Genomic DNA, 19,282 nt, shown 5'->3' on the forward strand with positions numbered 1-19,282 from the left:
GGGTGTAGCACTACAGCCCCATGCAACACTCATATCTAATGTTTTATTGTTGTAGATAATGTAATGATTTACTTCTCTCATCCTGTTTACAATTAGTGCTTTGTCCTTTGTCTTTGTTTCCCTCTCCCTCTAGAAACTTTGTTCTGTTCTACTGATAAAGTCTGATTCTCAATAAACCTCAAATATAATACTAAGAAACCTCAGCGGAAGCTTAAAAACTCCACTGTGACACAGTAAATACAGATCCCCCGTTCTGCTTGACCTAACAGCCGAACAGGACAAAAAAAAAAAAAAAAAAAGGATGGATGAAAATATCAGTGGCAATGAACCTGTCAGTGCCAACAGAATGGCAAGTCCTTGTGTCACTGTGTTCAGATAGCACAGTCAAATTGCTTATTCATGTTTTCAATATAAGAGTGTTCTGATGTAAACTGCTTTTAAAGTTTTGATTAAAATTATTTGAAATTGTAGGTAACACCATAGTTTATGTGGAACATGGATTACAAGAAACTGGACAAGATTCAGGTTTACACTTTTACTGTTTGCACTCATGCAACTATAATTTCTTGACAGACCATGTCAATGCAATACATCAAGAAAAAGACAACACTGCTTAGCACATATTTAAAAAAATGAGAGTAGAAATGTGAACATAGTGCAGTCAAGAAAAACTGTGCAGCCAGTGCTGTACAGTATTACAGTACAGTATTAATCTTCCTTCCTATACCTGACGTCCCTGGCTCTTGGGCCACAAATTCTTACCCACATCACAACGGATACGTTCAATAAAAACAAGCCGAGGTTCATTGCCAAACTTCAGCAACTTCGCCAGGCTAAAGAGGACGCCTATTGAAGTGGGGACAGAGTCCTGTATAATCGGGCTCAAAACCAGCTGACAAAAAAAATAAAAAATTATGCAGAAAAGCTGGAAAAACAGTTTACTGCTCACGACTCTAAGTCAGTCTGGCGTGGATTACAATCGCTAACCAACTAGAAGCAACCATCCGCCCAAGTGGAGAACAGTAAAGGACTTGAACATCTACTGAAGATTTGAAAAGAACACTTTCACACCCCACACCCACCAAGCCGCACCACCGACCACCATCACACCTCTGACTCTCCCTTCGGCGTTGACCATCCATTACAGAATGCGAGACGTATCTTCAAACAACAAAAGATCAACAAAGCGGCGGGGCCAGACCTTGTGTCCCCATCCTGCCTCAGACTCTGCACGGACCAGCTCACGCCAGTCTTCACACAGATATTCAATAGATCTCTGGAACTGTGTCAAACGCTCCACCATCATCCCAGTCCCCAAGAAACCTGCAAACTCGGGTCTGAATGACTACAGGCCTGTCACCTTGACATCAGTGGTCATGAAGTCCTTTGAATGCCTCGTGCTGGACCACCTCAAGAGCGTCACAGGACCCCTGCTGGAGCCCCTGCAGTTTGCCTAATGACCAAACAGGTCTGTGGGTGACGCAGTCAACATGGGACTGCACTTCATACACGTATACACACTACACACATTTCCATTTGTGCAGAGCAAGTGAAGATTCATCTTGGAAAAAAAGTCTGATGGAAACTTGTTCACCCATTTTGCATGTAAAGACTTGTGATGTGATGAACTAATGCCTAAATGTTGCGGGCGGGACTATTCAATTGAAAACACAACAAACCATTTTGATCAAGATGATATAATCAATTGATAATATAGGAAACAGGAGAGAATTGTACATAATCATTTGCATGGATGTGCAAAAGCATTTGCAACTTGTCCAAACAAATGACACAATGATGTGAAGATTTAACAAGGAGTTTTGAGAATTTCAATTTTGATCTGAGAAATGTACCAAAGCGACTGAGAATAACCGTGATAGTATACTACATTATACTGTATACACCATACTTACTATTAATCCAATGTAGCTTGCGCATTTGCTGTTACTACTGTTGGGTACTCTGTAAAGAATGAGCAGATGGCTGTTTTAATCTAGCCTCAGTGCTAAATAAAGAAAAGATTGCTAAATAAGATGTGACTTATTGCTCTGAGGCAATTTGCAAAATGCGTGTTGTTTGCGGGCCAAAAGGAGTCTCACACACATACAGGTTTGCACTGGTTGTCACTGGGCTGCAGTGGTACTTTTTCCAGCGTCCAATAAGAGTAATGACTGGACCAAAAGCTAAGCATAAAGTGTTCTTGCACTTAAACTTAACTATTCAGTATGCCTCACGAACATATTTGATTAGTATTAACCCAATTTTACTTTGACTTTTATCATTTTCAATTTGGTCAATATTAACTGCACAATGTCAAGGCATCAGATTAATGGATTTAATGTTGAAATGCTGAAAATGAAATGGAAAAAATTAAACCAATCTTAAACAAAGACAAAAACCTCCCTGCAGTTTTTTTGTATTTTTCGGAAACACAAAAGTCACTCAGATAAAAACAAGCTCCGGAAAAAGCTATGCGGTCGTCCGGATAATCAGTTTAACCCCAAGATGTTGAAAACTAACTCTAATTAGAAGATTTTTTTTCTGGTGCACAATATGTTTTAGCACTCTACATATTTTGAAAATGAACCCATATAAGTGTAGGCTCTGGATAAAGCTATGAGGTCATCTGAGTATTCAGCTGAATCCTAAAAGGAGGAAAATATACTTGTTTGAAGCCTTTTCTTTTTTTTTTTTTTTGCTTTTGCACAATGCGTTTTAACATTTAAATAAAAAGAAACCAAAAACAAAAAATCCAAGTTGAGCACAGGCTCTTGATAAAAGCAACTGTATGTATTTGTTTTGTCCGCGCCATCAGTTGAATCCATGCTGAAAAAGATTTCAACAAGAAAAACAGAGGGGGCGGCCATTTTGGGGTGCACAAACCATTATGGGTTGATGATGTATTGTATCCAGGCTGTACTGCTTTATACAGGCCTTGGATAAGGCTTGGCTGTTGTCTGCATAATAATAACATTTTCCAACCATCTATTTTCTAGTCTGCTTATCCTGCTCTAGGTCCCGGGGATCTGGAGTCTGTCTACCCCAGCTGAGTTTGGGTGAAAGGTTGACTACACCCTAGACTGCTCGGAAAACAACAAATGTTCAAAAATAGCCTTGATGAATGCAGAATTTTGATAAAGCTATGCAGTCGCCCGCATAGTCCGTTTAACATTAAAACATGCCTTTTTAGAATCACCCAAAAAAGTAAAAAAATTGAGAAATATCTAAGCTTATCGGGTTGAAAGGGCCTTGTTTCCATTGTGCATGTGCATTATGGGTTGATGATTCATTCAATTTGCATTGCATTAACCCCCCCCCCCCCAAAAAAAACAACTACTGCTATGTAAAAAGTAATTTGAGATGCAATGAATGATCTGTTTCAGTTTTACTTTTGTTTCCTTCCTTATCCTCAAATTTTTCTCTCTACAGGATTTTGCATATTTTGTATGTGTTCTAATGCATAATTTTCCAGTGTAGTGCTGTTAGCTTTTGCCACTCTGCCAGGAGACATAAATAGTCCTTCTGTTATTAGAAATTAATTAAACTAGGTCAAATCAGTAATAAACCCCGCCAGGTTGTCGTAATGAGCACAAACAAGCCCAAGAGGCTACTAGAGGAATGCTAACCGTGTTGGACGACATGCTCGGAATTGCAATGACACTAAATTCTTGCACACGGCACGTCCCTGGAGACCAGGGGAGAATGGACGCGGAAATATTTGCACAGTCGACACTGAAGATGCCAAATAGACGCCTTGGTTACCAGGCTGCGCTTTCATGCTGGGCATGCAGAAAGTGGTCCATATTTAATGAGCATTCTGATTCTCTGGTGTTGACACAAAATTCAGTTTCTTTTGGTGCAGTGTGGTGAGAGGAAGAAAAACGTGATGCTGTTACAGTATTCTTAGTTTTCTCCATGAGAGGTTGGTGCACAGATTCACAGGTTTATCATGAATTTCTCCCACAGAGCTTTTAGAGCTGATTCACTGCCATTTCTATGACAGGTGAACATTAAAAAAAGGATAAATATGGTTGCTGTCCAATTCAAAGATTTCTTTCTTAGTTGATCAATTGCAGATGAATTGCAAATTAATCATGTATCAGAACAAAATGGAGGCAAAATTGAATAGATATTTAAACAAATAAATAAATGAACAAACAAATGAATGAATGAAAGTATACATCCATAGATACCTACTCTATATTGCCAAAAGTATTCACTCATCTGCCTTGACTCACATATGATCTGAAATGACATCCCTTCATCATCAATAGGGTTTAATATGACATCGGTCCACCTTTTACAGCTATAACAGCTTTAACCCTTCTGAAAAAGCTTTCCACAAGGTTTAGGAGTGTGTTCATGGGAATTTCTGAGAATTCTTCCAAAAGCGCATATGTGAGATCACACAGTGATGTTGGATGCGAAGGCCTGGCTCTCAGTCTGTACTCTAATTCATCCCAAAGGTGTTCTATCAGGTTGAGGTCAGGACTCTGTGCAGGCCAGTCAAGTTCATCCACACCAAACGCTCTAATCCGTGTCTTTATGGACCTTGCTTTGTGCATTCGTGCAATAATTAATTTATTAGCTAAAAAAAATAAAATAAAAAAATAATCCCCAATCGGCATAATTGTTGTTTTAAAATAAATCTGTGTGGAGAACTACAGTATGTGAAAAACTCATGCCATTAATGTCAGTTAAAGAAAAACCAAATAAATACAGACAATATATATATATATATATATCAATGTGTGTGTGTGTGTGTGTGTGTGTGTGTGTGTGTGTGTGTGTGCGCGTGTGTGTGTGCGCGTGTGTGTGTGCGTGTGTGTGGCCCTGTCGCACTGAAAACAGGTTATGGTACCAATTTCCTCCACTCCAGGATGAAGCACAGATGCACTGGGTAAAAAAAAAACCTGTCAACAAGTTTTTTTTAGTCTTTTTTAACTGAAAGCATCCGCAGTAAAGCTTTCCCTGTCCTGCAATCCCTCAGCTCCAACCAAATACTCACTTTTAATCACTCCACAGATGGTGAAGAACAGTTTACCGAACCCAAAGTCATCGTGCTCAAATTTCCATGTAAATTATTCAATGTGTGCTAAATTACTCACCCATCCCCAAGGTGAGGTCCATATGGGCCCAGCTGTTGTTTTTTGTACCTTCCATTCAGTTTTTTTTTTTTTAAAAAAGAAAAAAAAACGTCACCTTTGTTTGGCAAAATTTACTTGACGCAGTTGAGAAGTTGTACAGAACAGACACACAAAATGCAGCATGCTAGTTCCTCTGACTAGCACTGCAGCTGCGAACACACGTAAAAAGAGGTTCAACAATGAATCCATTAATCAACAACTAATTGATTTATCAAATACATCGAAAACCATTTTGTAAATAAATTGTTTCGAGCCATTGTTTAACTTAACATTGTCCCAATCCTCTGATATGTGCCTCTCAACAGTAAATATTGTCTATGATTTCCGTAGTCCTCCATGAAAGCAGACTGATTTTTTTTTTTTTTCATCAACATAATCCACATTTTTGCCTATGTTCTGGCAGACATTACGGACCAAACCAATAACCAGTAAAAAAAAAAATATATATAGTTAAATCTAATACAAAAATAGTCTTTAATTATTTGCAGCCACAGTATGATTAACCTGTAACTGACATGTACTGTAGTTGAATCTGAAGCAGCCTCAGAAGGGTATAGTATATCAAACTATTTGCCTTTCACATTAATCAGTACCCAAGAAATAGCTCTCAGATATCAAAACATTGGCGAGTAAATCACTCCCTCTTATCTGAAATTAGTTGTTTATTTGGTTTTGTTTAATCATTACATAATACCAAATAAACAATAAGTAGTGAATAAACAGTAATTGAAAAAAAATACTTTGAAATTACCTTCAATACAAAATACATTTTGTGCTGAATATTCCATTAATTGATGGAATAAATGATTCTGAAAAACATCCGATAGATGCAGCCCTACTCTAGAACAAAACATTGATGCTGCGTCAGGATCACACACATACTTGTTTACAGTTAAAAGGATTGTAGCCTACAAAGAATAGCCTTGAGCAATGAGCCACATGTTGCTTTACCCCTTAATATTCCACGCATCGTCTGAACCTGCTTTATATTACATTAATATGGCACATAAAACCCTAATATGCCAAAGGCATGGCCTTGACATGCCATACATAACGTGAATATGCCCCCACCCATTACCTCAAACGTAACCTGTAACCTTGATAATGGCGCCTACAATGGTGGACGCCTCAGCAATGCATTCTCTACTATTGTCTTTGAAGACATTAAGTGACTTACTTACACTAGGGAAGACTAGACTAAACATTAGGGAATGTACTCCAAACCTTTTTTCACCAACTTTCACAAATCCACAGTTTTTTCTCTGGGTTTGCTCACGAGTGGAGCGGTCGCACTCTATGGCGCATGGAGGAGGAGGCGAAGACAATTCCACAGAGGAACACGTGCCGGAGTGCAAGTTAAGCTTCGATAGCAAGGATTTTGAACGCCGCTTCTGTCGATTCACCGAGCAAATTTACGCTCCTTACCCAACAAAATGGACGAACTTCATCTCCTCACAAAGACTAGTGAAGACTTTGCACGTTCTGCCGCTCTCTGCTTCACACAGACTTGGGTTTGTGAATGCATCCCCGATGGTGCTGTATCGCTGCCCAGCTTCCAACTACACCAAGCGGACCGTGACACGGCGCTATCGGGGAAAACAAAAAGGTGGTGGGATATGCTTTTACGTCACCAGAAAATGGTGTACTGATGTCACAGAGCTCAGCACACACTTCAGCCCGGGACTTGGACTCACTGTTTTTGAACTGTACGTCATTCTATTCGCCACGCGATTTTGCTTCATTCATACTTGCGGGTGCCCCCCAAAGGCTAACACGAACGTCACACTGCAAACACTGGCTGACCAATTAAACGAACTTGGAAAAAAAGCACCCAGATTCACCCATGATTATTCTTGGGGACTTTAACAAAGCAAAACTCAACCACAAACTCCCTAAATACAAGCAGCACATTGACTGTCCCACCAGGGAAAACAACATTCCAGCCCACTTCTATACCATGCTGAAGGACTTGTACCGTGCCATTCCCCACGCAGCTTTGGGCTCGTCTGATCACTGTTTAATTCACTTAATACCAACATACACAAACTTAAATGTGCGAAGCCTGTGGTGAAAAAAGTGAAGAAGTGGACTAATGAAGCTAAGATGGAACTTCAAGACTATTTAGACTGCACAGATTGGAGTGTCTTTGAAACTTCAACTGGCAGCTTGGCTGAATATGTGGACACTATTCCATCCTACATCAGCTTCTGTGAAAACGTGTGTGTACCAATAAAGACATTTCACACGTTAAATAACAACAAGCCAACAACCTCACAAGCCTAAAGAGGAAGCAGGTCTGAGTGGGAACAGAGCCCTGTAGAATCAGGCCAGAAACCATCTGGAAAAAGAAATCAACATCGCAAAGAGAAATTATGCAGAAACTGGAAAACCAGTTTGCTGCTAACGACTGCATCAGTTTGGCAAGGATTACAAATGCTTACCAGCTACAAGTGATCATCCTCCCAAGTGGAGAACAATAAACGACTGGCTGACAACTTGAATACTTTCTACTGCAGATTTGAAAAAGACACTATCATACCCCACACCCAACCAGCCGCACCGCTGACGACCACCATCACACATCTGACCCCCCTTCTGCATTGACCATTCACAAACAGGAGGTCAAACGTGTCTCTAAAAAACAAAAGATCAACAAAGCCGCAGGCCTGGACAGTGTGTCCCCCTCCTGCTTGAAAGTCTGCGTGGACCAGCTAGCTCCAGTTTTCACAGAGATCTTCACTAGACCTTTGGAACTGTCTGAAGTCCTATCCTGCCTCAAACACTCCACCATCATTGCAGTCCCCATGAAACCTGCAATTTAAGCACTGAATGACTACAGACCTGTCGCCCTGAGATCTGTGGTCATGAAATCCTTTGAACGCCTCATGCTGGACCACCTCAAGAGAGTCACAGGACCCCTGCAGGACCCCCTGTAGTTTGCCTATCGAGAAAACAGGTCTGTGGGTGACGCAGTCAACATGGGACTGCACTTCATCCTGGAACACCTCAACGGCACAGGGACCTACGAGAAGATCCTGTTCGGGGATTCCAGCTCTGCGTTCAACACCATCATGCCTGAGACCTTAAAGTTCCTGGGAATTACAGTCTCTCAGATCCTGAAGTGGGAAACCAACAAATATATTCAAAAAGGCCCAACAGAGGATGTAGTTCCTGTGACTTCTGAGGAAACACGGTCTGCCACAGGAGATGTTGAGGCAATTCTACGCAGTGGTTATTGAATTGGTCCTGTATTCATCAATCACAGTCTGGTTTGGTGTTGCCACAAAGAAGGAAAAAATCAGACTGCAACGGACAGTCAAGACTGCCTGAAAAAAATATTGTTACCCATCTAACCACTCTTGAGGACTTGCAGGCTGCCAGAACTAAGACAAGGGCATGCAAAATCCTCTTAGAACCTCCACATCCTGGTCACCACCTATTCCAGCTCCTTCCCTCAGGTAGACGCTACCAAACAATGCAAGCTAAAACCAGCAGACATTCCAACAGCTTCTTCCCTTCTGCCATTTACTTCCTAAACAGTTGACTTACAATTTCATTGCAACATGCCGCCAAATTTGCCCATCTATGTCGCGACACTTTTACATTATTCGTGCAGTCACTGTTTTATCATGTTGCACTATTTGCACACTGTTGTTGATTACTACTGCCTAATTATGTGTTTTAGAACTCTCTGCACCATTTGCACAATCGTCACGGTACCAGATCATTGCACTTTTAGTCACTTTAAATTTCTCTAAATTGCTTGAGGACTGCATCATTTGCACAATTGCCATTATATCAGCATCATCACACTCGTCGTACACATTGATTGCTCAATGACTCTCCACACCTGTTTTCTACGTTCTAAATGTATATTTTGTCATAGTGGCTGTCTGTTGTCATACTAGAGTGGCTCCAACTACCGGAGACAAATTCCCTCTGTGTCTTATTACATACTTACTGTAGTGACTCTGACCCAGTTGTCATAGCAACACCCGCCACAACTCATAGACTCTGCATTCCTCCCTGCGACCCTGCTGTGCGAGAGGGCCACAAAAGGACGCCTGCTGGACCTTAACCTAATTAGCAGCTTCCTGTCAAATCTGGATTCCTGTCTTCAAAAACTCCTTTCCTTATTTGGAAGATAGCGAACAAAAGGTTGGGGGATCCTCTCCCCAATAAAACAAGCTGGGACAGATCGACAACAGAACGAAAATACAGCAATGAACTATTTTCTTAATATTAAAATATGTACGCAAGGCGCCACCAAACGGCCACTGGGAATAATTGCTGGGACACAGGCGACACCCGCTGGTGTTCGAGAGTTACTGCAATGTGGACTTCCATTCTGGGTTTTGTTAACTGAAGATAAAATGTCTGTTCTGATATTTCACGAACTCTGCAGAAATATTCCAAATGTATGCCTTGATGCCTGTGTCGTGACAACTTTACAGGTCTAGCTGCGAGATTTTGAGAACTGTTTGTCTTGATTTGAAGCCGAACACTATGACGTGTTGCATTGAACCATAAACCATTGATTTGCCAAGAGAAACGTTTAAACAATCATTCTATATCCTTCATCTATGAGTAAGAGTACAAAGTTGGGAGCATTTTATATTACTATATGATTTTTAAACCCATTTTATGGGTCAAAATTGTAGACTAAATTTAAGCTGATGGGCCACTTCCTGTGCCTTAGACACACATCTTGTGTATTTAACCCTTAACTTCCGCCTTCTATCCCTCATTTCTGGATTCTTGGCTCCTGTCCTCCACGCTGAGGCTCCTCCGGCACGGCAGACTTGGGTTCCCAGCCTCCGTGGATCGTAACTAGGCAATCAGAGTGGTTGCTACCAAAGTAACAGATACGCTTCAGCCAAGCGTGATCGCTCTGAAATTACTAGCGAGGCAGGAAGAGAGACGGTCATATTCTCCCAACGAAAGCGTGACGAACCACTTCCCTTTTTCTTCTTCTGCCTCTTTTGTTTTTGTTTTATTTTTGTGCATCTCCTTGTTCAACCAAACCTGCTTCGGTTTCCTTCTGAGCTGCGAGGAGACAGACCACCCCAAAGACCAGCTGATCTACGGTCATGAGTAGCACATATAAATCGTTGCCAGTATATACAAAATTAGTGCCTAATCATTTTTGGGAAAATACTAAGTTCACACAAAATCCCAACTTTGCCCTCTATCGCGCTGACTCAACGCATTAAACGCTAACATTTTCAACTTTAGCCCCGCAACACACAAGGTCCTATTTCCTTTTTCGTATGCCTATTTTTCTTTCTTTCACCATTATTCGTCTTTTCTTTTTGTAGTTAGACCCCTCTGTGTGTTTCCCTATAGATCCCTCGTAGATTTCATTAAATATTCTATAAAAAAATGTATGTGTATTTTGGAGTTTAACCATGAGACCTCTGTAATCTAGAACTCTTATTTCCTCAGTGTAGCAACCTTTATTATGAGAGTGATAAAAGGTTTCTCGTCGCTTTCTCTACATTTTACACATTTAAAAAAAGAGACGCGGTGCCCTTTATGAGACAAATAGATTGATTACACCATTAAGCGTCAAATAACGCTAAACGCAGGCGTCGCTGCTTCGACAAATTTATTTCTTAAATAAGTCAAGTTTATCCAAACGCCAATATACGCTACAATTACCAATAAAGCTGATTCTGATTTCGCTGATTCTGATATGCCACACATGGCCTTGACATGGCATATATAAACTTATTAGGCGTGCCTCCCACAATTTCTATACGCCACAAATGCTGCAAAGAATAGCCTTGGGAAATGAGCCACATGCTGCTTCACCACTTAAGACTTACATTACCCTAATATGGCACACACATGGTCTTGACATGACATACATAAACTTAATATGCCAATATAACCTTAATATGACAGGCATAACCTTCATATCTCATCCGTAACCTTAATATACCACACATGGCTTTGACATAGTACAAACAAACTTAACATGCCAACATAACCGTAATATAGCACACATTCAAACTTTTATTTTAAAAGAAAGATCATAACTTTAACATTCAACACATAACCTTAATATGCCACACATAACTTTAACATGTTACTCATAACTTTGATATGCCATACAGAACCTTAATATGCCACAACAATTCGAAATATGACACACATACTGGAACCTTAATATGCCACATGAATAGCTTTATTATGCAACTGTATCAATTATTGTATCTCACTTTGTGCTGAGCCTTGTGTGGTCCAGCGGCAGCTGCCTTTTTGTTTGCTTTTTGCTCCTGAAATAAAGACGACGAACAAAATCTTTCCTTGAGAAATTATTTCATCATTGCAGAAATTCCACAACCAAATTCAAGTAACGCGTGCTAGTGTTGCTATGCCCAAGTGTTGCATAAATTGAAGACTCCGTCCAACTTACCCTGTAGTAGTCGCTGCTGTAGATGTCCCTCGACATGCCGAAGTCGCCGATCTTGACTAAGAGGCCGTTACCCACGAGACAGTTGCGGGTGGCCAGGTCCCTGTGGACGAAGTGCTGCGAGGCCAGGTAGACCATGCCTGATGCGATTTGGGAGGCAATGTGCAGCATCTGGGAGAGGCCCAGCTCGCCATTGGACTGCAGCGGCTGGCCATCCACAAGGATAAGGGCGTCCGGGCCGTGGGCTCTGTGTTGAGGACAACGTTATGCTGGTTAAGCTTGGGAACAAAGGACTTGCATTTGGACCATCTGTGACTGGCATTTGTGTGTGCTGTTTGACAAAAAGAAGCACTGACAGTAAAAACATAGCCTGCTATGTTAGCTTTTAGGTAGCATCTAACTGCCCATCTGCCAAATGCTTTTCACTTGGGATCAAAACGTAGTGTTTTACGTGTTTTATTTTAATGTCCAAAAGTTACCATAATGCATCAATTTTACTCGAGAGGAGATTGAGGAAGTGTTGCAGCAAAGTGGAGACTGCATAGTATAATAAATAGTGCAGCGTCCACAGCTAATCAACCGGCAACAATTTTGGCTAACATAGTTTGTTGGTTTAGGTCATTTCTCGTTCCATATCCCCAAATATTACAATGATGTGGCAATTCTATTCTACAGGAGAACGAAGACAGTGAAAAAACATAGTGTTGCAGTAAAGTGAATACTGGGTATAACACAACAGGCTCCAGAGCGAAGACCGCAGTGAGAGGGGAAGCTAATCTTAGCGTGTGTTTATATAATTTCTAGCCACACCCATTTAATTTGCACAAGACTGAGGGCAGCAAGAAAATGCAGCACTGCAGCAAATTGGAAACATTGCCATATACAGTAACACAGCAGTGTTCCAAGATAAGGTACAGTGACGGGATAAGGTAATGTAGCGTGAGTGTTTATTATGTCATTTCTAGCCGCAGCAATTTTACTTGCAAGGAGACTGAGGCAGGGAGAAAATGAAGCACTGCAGCAAAGTGGAGACTGTGGACTATAAAATGGCAGTCTTCAGAGCTACGACACATCGAGAGTGTAAGCAAATGTTAGCATGTGTGTTTATACTGTATATGCCATTTGTAACCACAACAATCTTTTTTGGCAGTAGACGGAGGGCAGCGAGAAAACAGAGCACTGCAGTGGAGTGGAGACTGCACAGTATAACACTGCAGTGTCCGGAGCCAAGGCACAGCGAGATGGTACACGAACAATAACGTGTGTTTATTTACGTCATTTCTCGCTACGGCAATTTTACTTGTGAGGAGACTGAGGGCAGTGAAAACATGAAAGTTTTGCAGCAAAGTGGAGACTGTGGAATATTACACAGAAGTGTTCAGAACTAAGGCACAAAAAGAGCGTAAACTAATCTTAGAATGTCTGTCAATCAGCTGATATATATATAAATATATCTGAAGAATTGACAAGTATTCAATTTGAATTCTGATGAAAGCCGTTGAGGTTTTTCATCTTTTATTCCTATAACAAGCTCCTTTATTTAAGATGAGAAACTCTGCTTCAATTGTTACAATAAAATCTGTACACACTTATGGTACTAACTCTTTCACCTGAGTCATTTTGATATTCACAAGCTTTTATTCGAATGATGAACTCTGCTTTAATTCTAAAATTGCAATCTCGGAGATTCATCGGCTTTCATTCGGACGATGAACTTGGCTTTAATTCTGATGACGAATTGCGCAGGCACTGCTGTTTTCAACTATTTTGACTGCAATTTTCAGCTTCATCAACTTGAATTATTTTGATGAACTTGGCGTTATTGATGATGGATAACTCTGCTTGAATTCTGATTGTAAACTGTGTACGTACCATTATTATCAACTCTTTCTCCTGAGTCATTTTGAGTTCTTCAGATTTCATTCGAATGACAATAACACCTTTAATTATGATGCAAACTACGTTTTGAGTCTGATAAGAAACTGGGTGCAGCTTTTGTAGCAACTCTTTCGCCAGAGTCATTTTAAGGTTAATAAACCTTCATTTGAATGAATGGCAACACAGGCGGGGCCGGGATTTGAACCCCGGTCTTCAGAACTGTGAGGCAGATGTCCTAACCATCCATCACCGTGCCGCCTATTCTGAAGTTCTTTAGCTTAAATTCAGACAATTAACTCTGCCTTATATACTGATAATGGCTTTAATTCTGATGAGAAACTGTTCACGTGCTGCATTTAACAAGTATGTTGCCATTTTGAGTTTCATCAGCTTTAATTCTGATTTATTCACCATTGTTATCAGTCATTTTGAGGTTTGAGAGGAGTTTCTAATCATGCCATTCGCCCCATGAAGAGTTGTTTTGAGGTCCCACGGCTGTGTCAAGTGCAGATTAAGCGCTCATTTCCATTTAATATTTTTTCACATTTATGGGTAACCACGACGACTCCCACCGCCCGAACTCCTGGCGTGAAGATCCCGCTGTCTTTATCACCTTCTTCTCGCTGTGATTACAAGTCGAATACAGTGCACAGGGACAGACAAACACACACACGGGCTGTCATTCTGTTTCCATCTGTCACATTTAGGCCAATTAAAGGTTTTGTGCTCAGAGAGCGAGGCTAATAATGAGTCTCTAATGCGAGAAGACGAGCAGAGGCTTCGCTGTCTTGCCATGTGTGTCACGCACGACGAGTGATTTTCATGTCATTAAATTAAATAAAAAACTTATTTTTAGACAACCATCTTGTCTTATTAAAAGCGTTTTGCCCCTTTTTGAAATGTAGTTGCTGACTGACAATTCGACTAATGCTAAAAAAAGACAGGGATCCAGTTTTCCGCCCATCCATCAGCATTAGTTGGCATTAAGCCCGTATTACTTTTAATTGCCCACAGGGGGCGATGTCAATTGTTGGACAAAATACTCGCACACTTCATTGGGTGCACCTGCACAATTAACTGAGAGCCAATTAATGGTTTTGCTCTAATTTTACTTTCTTAGGGTTACACTTCCAGTGTTTGTTGGCATGATAGGACTCTCAGCAAGTAACATAGTCAACATTTGGTCAAAAAGGACTTTCGCTGGGATCATCTGTGACAGGTGTTTGACAAGAAGGGGCATCAAGTGAAGCTTTGGATTGCCATGTAATCTAATAATGAACTCATCTTTAATTCTGATGATGAACTAGGCTTTAATTATGATGGTACAGATTGCTGATATTATTCTTTTCACCCGAGTCATTTGGAGATTCATCAGCTTTAATTCTGATGATGAACTCTGAACTCTGACAAAAGCGATGCGATGTAAGTACACTGGAGCTCCTTTGAGCATGGAAATCTGCACCCACGCACTCAACCAAAGCGTTTATGTGTCTGTGTCTGTGTGTGTTTGTGTGCGTCTGTGTGTGTCCAAATTCCTGCTGGTATTTGAAGTTTGATCGATATTTGACAAAGACGACTTGTTACGACCCAGTGCGTGAATTTGTGAAGATTTTGTGCTGGGGGAAATCCTTTGACGCAGTAAATGATGACACACTTTCATGCAAGGTGCAAGATGTGGCTGATTGCCTTAGCTGTGGTCACATTGAATGAACACACAGGATGTGGGACAGGGAATCAATGGGAACATACAGTCCAGTGCACCTAGACTCAATGTTGATATTTAATGATGCTTGTCTTCACAGCTAATGTCCCTCCTGTGTGCCATGTCATATTGGTGAGTCACTGCAACATTTGATGATACACAGCTATCAATGAGGAGTTGGCGGCTAGCGTGACCAGCTAGTAGTCTAGAGCTACACTCATTGTCCCTTCTTATCAAACAACCAAAACAAGGACAGATGGACTCATGACTGAGCATCCAACGCAGTACTAATATCATAATTACAGCAAATATTTGCATGTAAAAATCTCTAGGCCATAGATATAAAAAATAAATAAATAAAGTACTGCGCTAACTGAGTGTGTCTTCTTGTACCACATGAAAACATTTTCGCCGTCTGTAACGTTGGGTACGTTCGGAAATTCACTCCGAGCGCGCTCTCAACACTCTGGAACGTTCGGAAACTCAAAACGTTGTTGGAGTGTGCCGTTCGGTTATTCAGAGCACCACACTCTGGGAGTGCCGGAGCGCACTCCAGTCGTTCTGACTGAGGAGACAGAGCAGCCGGAGCGTCAGGCAGAACTCACACATTCAATATGGCGGACGCACTGCTGTGTCCCTGCCAATGGCCAACACGCTCGTTCTTAAATTCATAGAAAATAGAGCGCGCTCTGCCTCTCTGAACACTGCACTTTCAGAGCACAGTGAGAGCGTCAGAGAGCGGACCCTTAGAAATGTGTGTGTCAGTACCGTTATTAAATGAGGCCCCCCTGTAATTTTTTATTACTGTCCGCGACCCAACCAAAATGACTATGGGTCCCAACCCACCACTTGAGAATCACTGATGTATAGTACAACTGGCGAGAGAAGCGATTGCATTTTGCATTGCCCAAGCAATGATCAAGAATGCCGTGGATTTTTTCTTTTGACTGGATTGTTTCTAGTCATTCTGTTTATTTCTATTGTGCAAGGTGTCGGTTATAATGAATAACTGTTGAGACAATCCAAAGCATTTATCATATGACACATACATTGTGCGTACTGTCTACTTTTTTTTAACCTGGATTATTTCAAGTTCTGTTTATTTCTATTATGCAAGGTGTCCGTTATCATGAATAAATGATGTTAGGAGCCATGCCATTAATTATATCCAGACGTGTAAACACCAAAGGCATGAAAAAGGTGACCAAAAAAAAAAAACATCATATAGGGGTTTTGGGGGCATTCCCCCGGGCCCCCGCAGAGATTTTTTTTTAAATTATTATTTTAACATAAATTAAGCAATCTGGAAGACTCTGAAGAGTACAGTAAGGCAAAATAAAATTTCTTCATGCAGAAAAACATTTATTTACACTGCTCAAATACATGTTGATGTTCAAATTTAAGATTATAATTAAATTTCTTTGCTTTTTTGTTTTGGCCTCCAACTTGAGCCCAGCCCATCTCCACCTGCACCTGATGCCTGCTTAAAGCTGTGTCACATGAATAGCATCCTCCTCTTTAAGCACTCTCATTCTGGAAAAGAATTTATTAAAATCATTGTCTGTTTCACCAAATTTTCACTATTATCAACTTCAAAGGCTAATCCCAAACGCATCCTCCAGGAAAATATTAAATACAATATTTTTTATTGGCCATTTCTGAATTTGAAGTTAGTTCATTGATTAGTTCATGTGACATTATCCTTAACATCGCTCCGTCGCTTAATACATTTAACATTAATATCCGTAAACTAATTAGATAATTGTAGACTCGTTTCCTAATTAATACAAGATGTACTCGCGGATCAACTCTTGTCGCGGATGTCTGCTGGGACCACAACCAGGGCCACGACCCGCAGCACCTCAACGCGAAAATACAAAAGACCAGTCCAACAAATACAACACTGGTTGAGCTGATGAGCAAAAATGTTGTTTAAACGTAAGAGTAGAAATAGAGGATGTCCGCTCCAGAGGTGGGTAGAGTAGCCAAATATTGTACTCAAGAATACTGTTACTTGACAATAATGTGACTCAAGTAAAAGTAAAAAGTAGTCCTCCAAAAAAATTACTTAAGTAAAATGTACAAAGTGAAATTATTACTCAAGTACTGAGTAAATAGTGAGTAACTTCAGATTTTTTTTTTTTTACCACGGCATGAACATCAAGAAAAAAATAAAATGTGAATTTGCAAATTCTGATTTTGTGTGTGCATGTGTGTGAGTGTGTGCATGTGTATGCAGAGTCAAAACTCCCAAAAAACACCTGCAATTTACTGCAGGGTGTTTTCTAATGTTATAAGTGAGGTGAAATATCCACGTTTGGGCAGACAGTGCCAGAAAAATACTACAATACATGAAAACTGTTGTTTTTGTTTTTCTAAATGTAAACACGAGTAGCGCGGTGTTGCCTTCATGGTAACGACGACCTTCCCAAAACGGTGGCCATATAGGCACAACGATCAGCCGGGCTGGTTTATCTAGTTTTAATACCTATGCCCGAGAAACCCAATAGAAGACGTTGTGTTAAGTCATGTGGCTTCCTTTTATTGTTTGATTGGTGAACTAGACTTAAACGTCACTCGCGCTTAAACTGGATCGGCACAAACCGCGCCAGATGTAGAAGTCGAAGTCATAGTCTTGCGCACGAAATAGTTGCTAAATAAGCAACAATTGATAAATAAAAGTAGCGAGCAACATTTAGATCATTGTAACTGAGTAAAAGTACCGTTACTTCTTAACAGCAGAAGCGGCGGAGGTTATTTCTGGTCTCGTCAACTCCTGTGACTTACCCAAACCAGGTCACGAGCGCATAGGCGGAACCCTATTAATGCGCCGCGGAGTAATATTCACAATTACATCTGTGTGTGGATGGTAAATGTGTGGAATGGATCTAGCTGCCAGCGTTCAAGGAGTATGAAACAGCCACCCCCCCAGGGAAAAAACCAAATCATTGGATCTATACAATTCACGTAAATGGCCTATTTTGCGTTCAAAACGGCGATTTTCGCCGAAAGGCCACTGATTTGCATGCATGTATATAGGACACATACATTTCATTCGCACATCTTTGTGTGCTGTGTTTTTTGACCGTTTTTTTTTTTCATGTTGATTTCTATCACGCAAGATGGCACTTATTGTTACGACTGGCAAGAGGAAAGATCACATTAATTGTAAGTTTTAAATTGTGTGCGGACATGTATGTATCTGAGCGTGCTGTGAACATTTTGTTTGGACTTGAATTATTTCTAGTCATTCTCTTTATTTCTATTGTGCAAGGTGGCTGATATCATAAACAACTGGCAAGAGCAGAAAACCGCATGCGCCCATGCATGACCGAACGAGCTGTGGACTTATTATTTTGACTCTGTTGATTATTTCTAGTAATCCTGTTGATTTCTACGGTGCAAGGTGGTGGTTCTTAGGGTACAGCCTTAAAGGAACGGAACCGACCTGAGGAACTTATTGAGGTCTCCATGCTTCATGTACTCAAAGACCATGATGAGGGGGTCGCCATCCACGCACACGCCATAGAACTTTACGATGTGGTCATGCTGCAGGTTGGTCAGCAGCTCAGCCTCCCTCTGGAAGTCCTTCCTCGCCGAAAGGTTGGGATCCTTCAGCGTCTGGATAGTTTTTAAAACAAGAATGTTGAGTGGAGAGAGGCAGGATAAGGACGTAGTCAGTCTTCTGGGAAAACATTCGCCTGGCGCTCACCATGCTAGTCTTTCTGTCAACAGGTAAGAAACAAGATAAGACACTGCCGCTTTTATTTTTATTTTTTTTTCAGGGAAGTAATTTGTGGCTTGCCATTGTAAAGTTTGGCAGGGATGTGAGCATCGAAAAAAGTATAATGAGCTGCAAAAACAAGGCAAAGAACGATGGAAGAAGATGGGCTAGGACAGGATTTTGTATATTCTACTTTTACTACTTTTTGGGGGGTATTATGCAGACATTTGAGTTTGCATCAATACACGGACAGAAGCTTACAAATGATAATACGAGATCTTAACAGGCCTACGTTCCTTTCAACTTTTATGTTTATCCTGTAACTATCTTTACAGACAGATTTATGTGCTTTTAATTGTGTGACATGAGCTGTGTCCTGCAGTTCTTTTGTTGGAGCTTGGGTGGCACTTTGC

At 40.8% G+C, this 19,282-nt stretch overlaps 1 protein-coding gene across 4 annotated transcripts in view; it reads right to left on the reverse strand.

Moving 5' to 3' along the window:
• Positions 1-19,282, reverse strand: part of ntrk3b (neurotrophic tyrosine kinase, receptor, type 3b) — a 356,045-nt gene that overhangs the window by 37,701 nt on the left and 299,062 nt on the right. For 2 of the 4 annotated variants that reach the window (XM_061765463.1, XM_061765464.1), the window contains 3 exons: positions 18,594-18,766; positions 11,569-11,812; positions 11,372-11,428 (listed from right to left, as the gene is read on the reverse strand). In XM_061765463.1, coding sequence (XP_061621447.1) covers positions 11,372-11,428; positions 11,569-11,812; positions 18,594-18,766 — 474 coding nt within the window. The remainder of the gene's footprint in view (positions 1-11,371; positions 11,429-11,568; positions 11,813-18,593; positions 18,767-19,282) is intronic. The other 2 variants (XM_061765466.1, XM_061765465.1) reach the window with 1 other exon arrangement.

The sequence above is a fragment of the Phyllopteryx taeniolatus genome, chromosome 2 (assembly GCF_024500385.1).
Source record: "Phyllopteryx taeniolatus isolate TA_2022b chromosome 2, UOR_Ptae_1.2, whole genome shotgun sequence".
Classification (NCBI taxonomy): domain Eukaryota; kingdom Metazoa; phylum Chordata; class Actinopteri; order Syngnathiformes; family Syngnathidae; genus Phyllopteryx; species Phyllopteryx taeniolatus.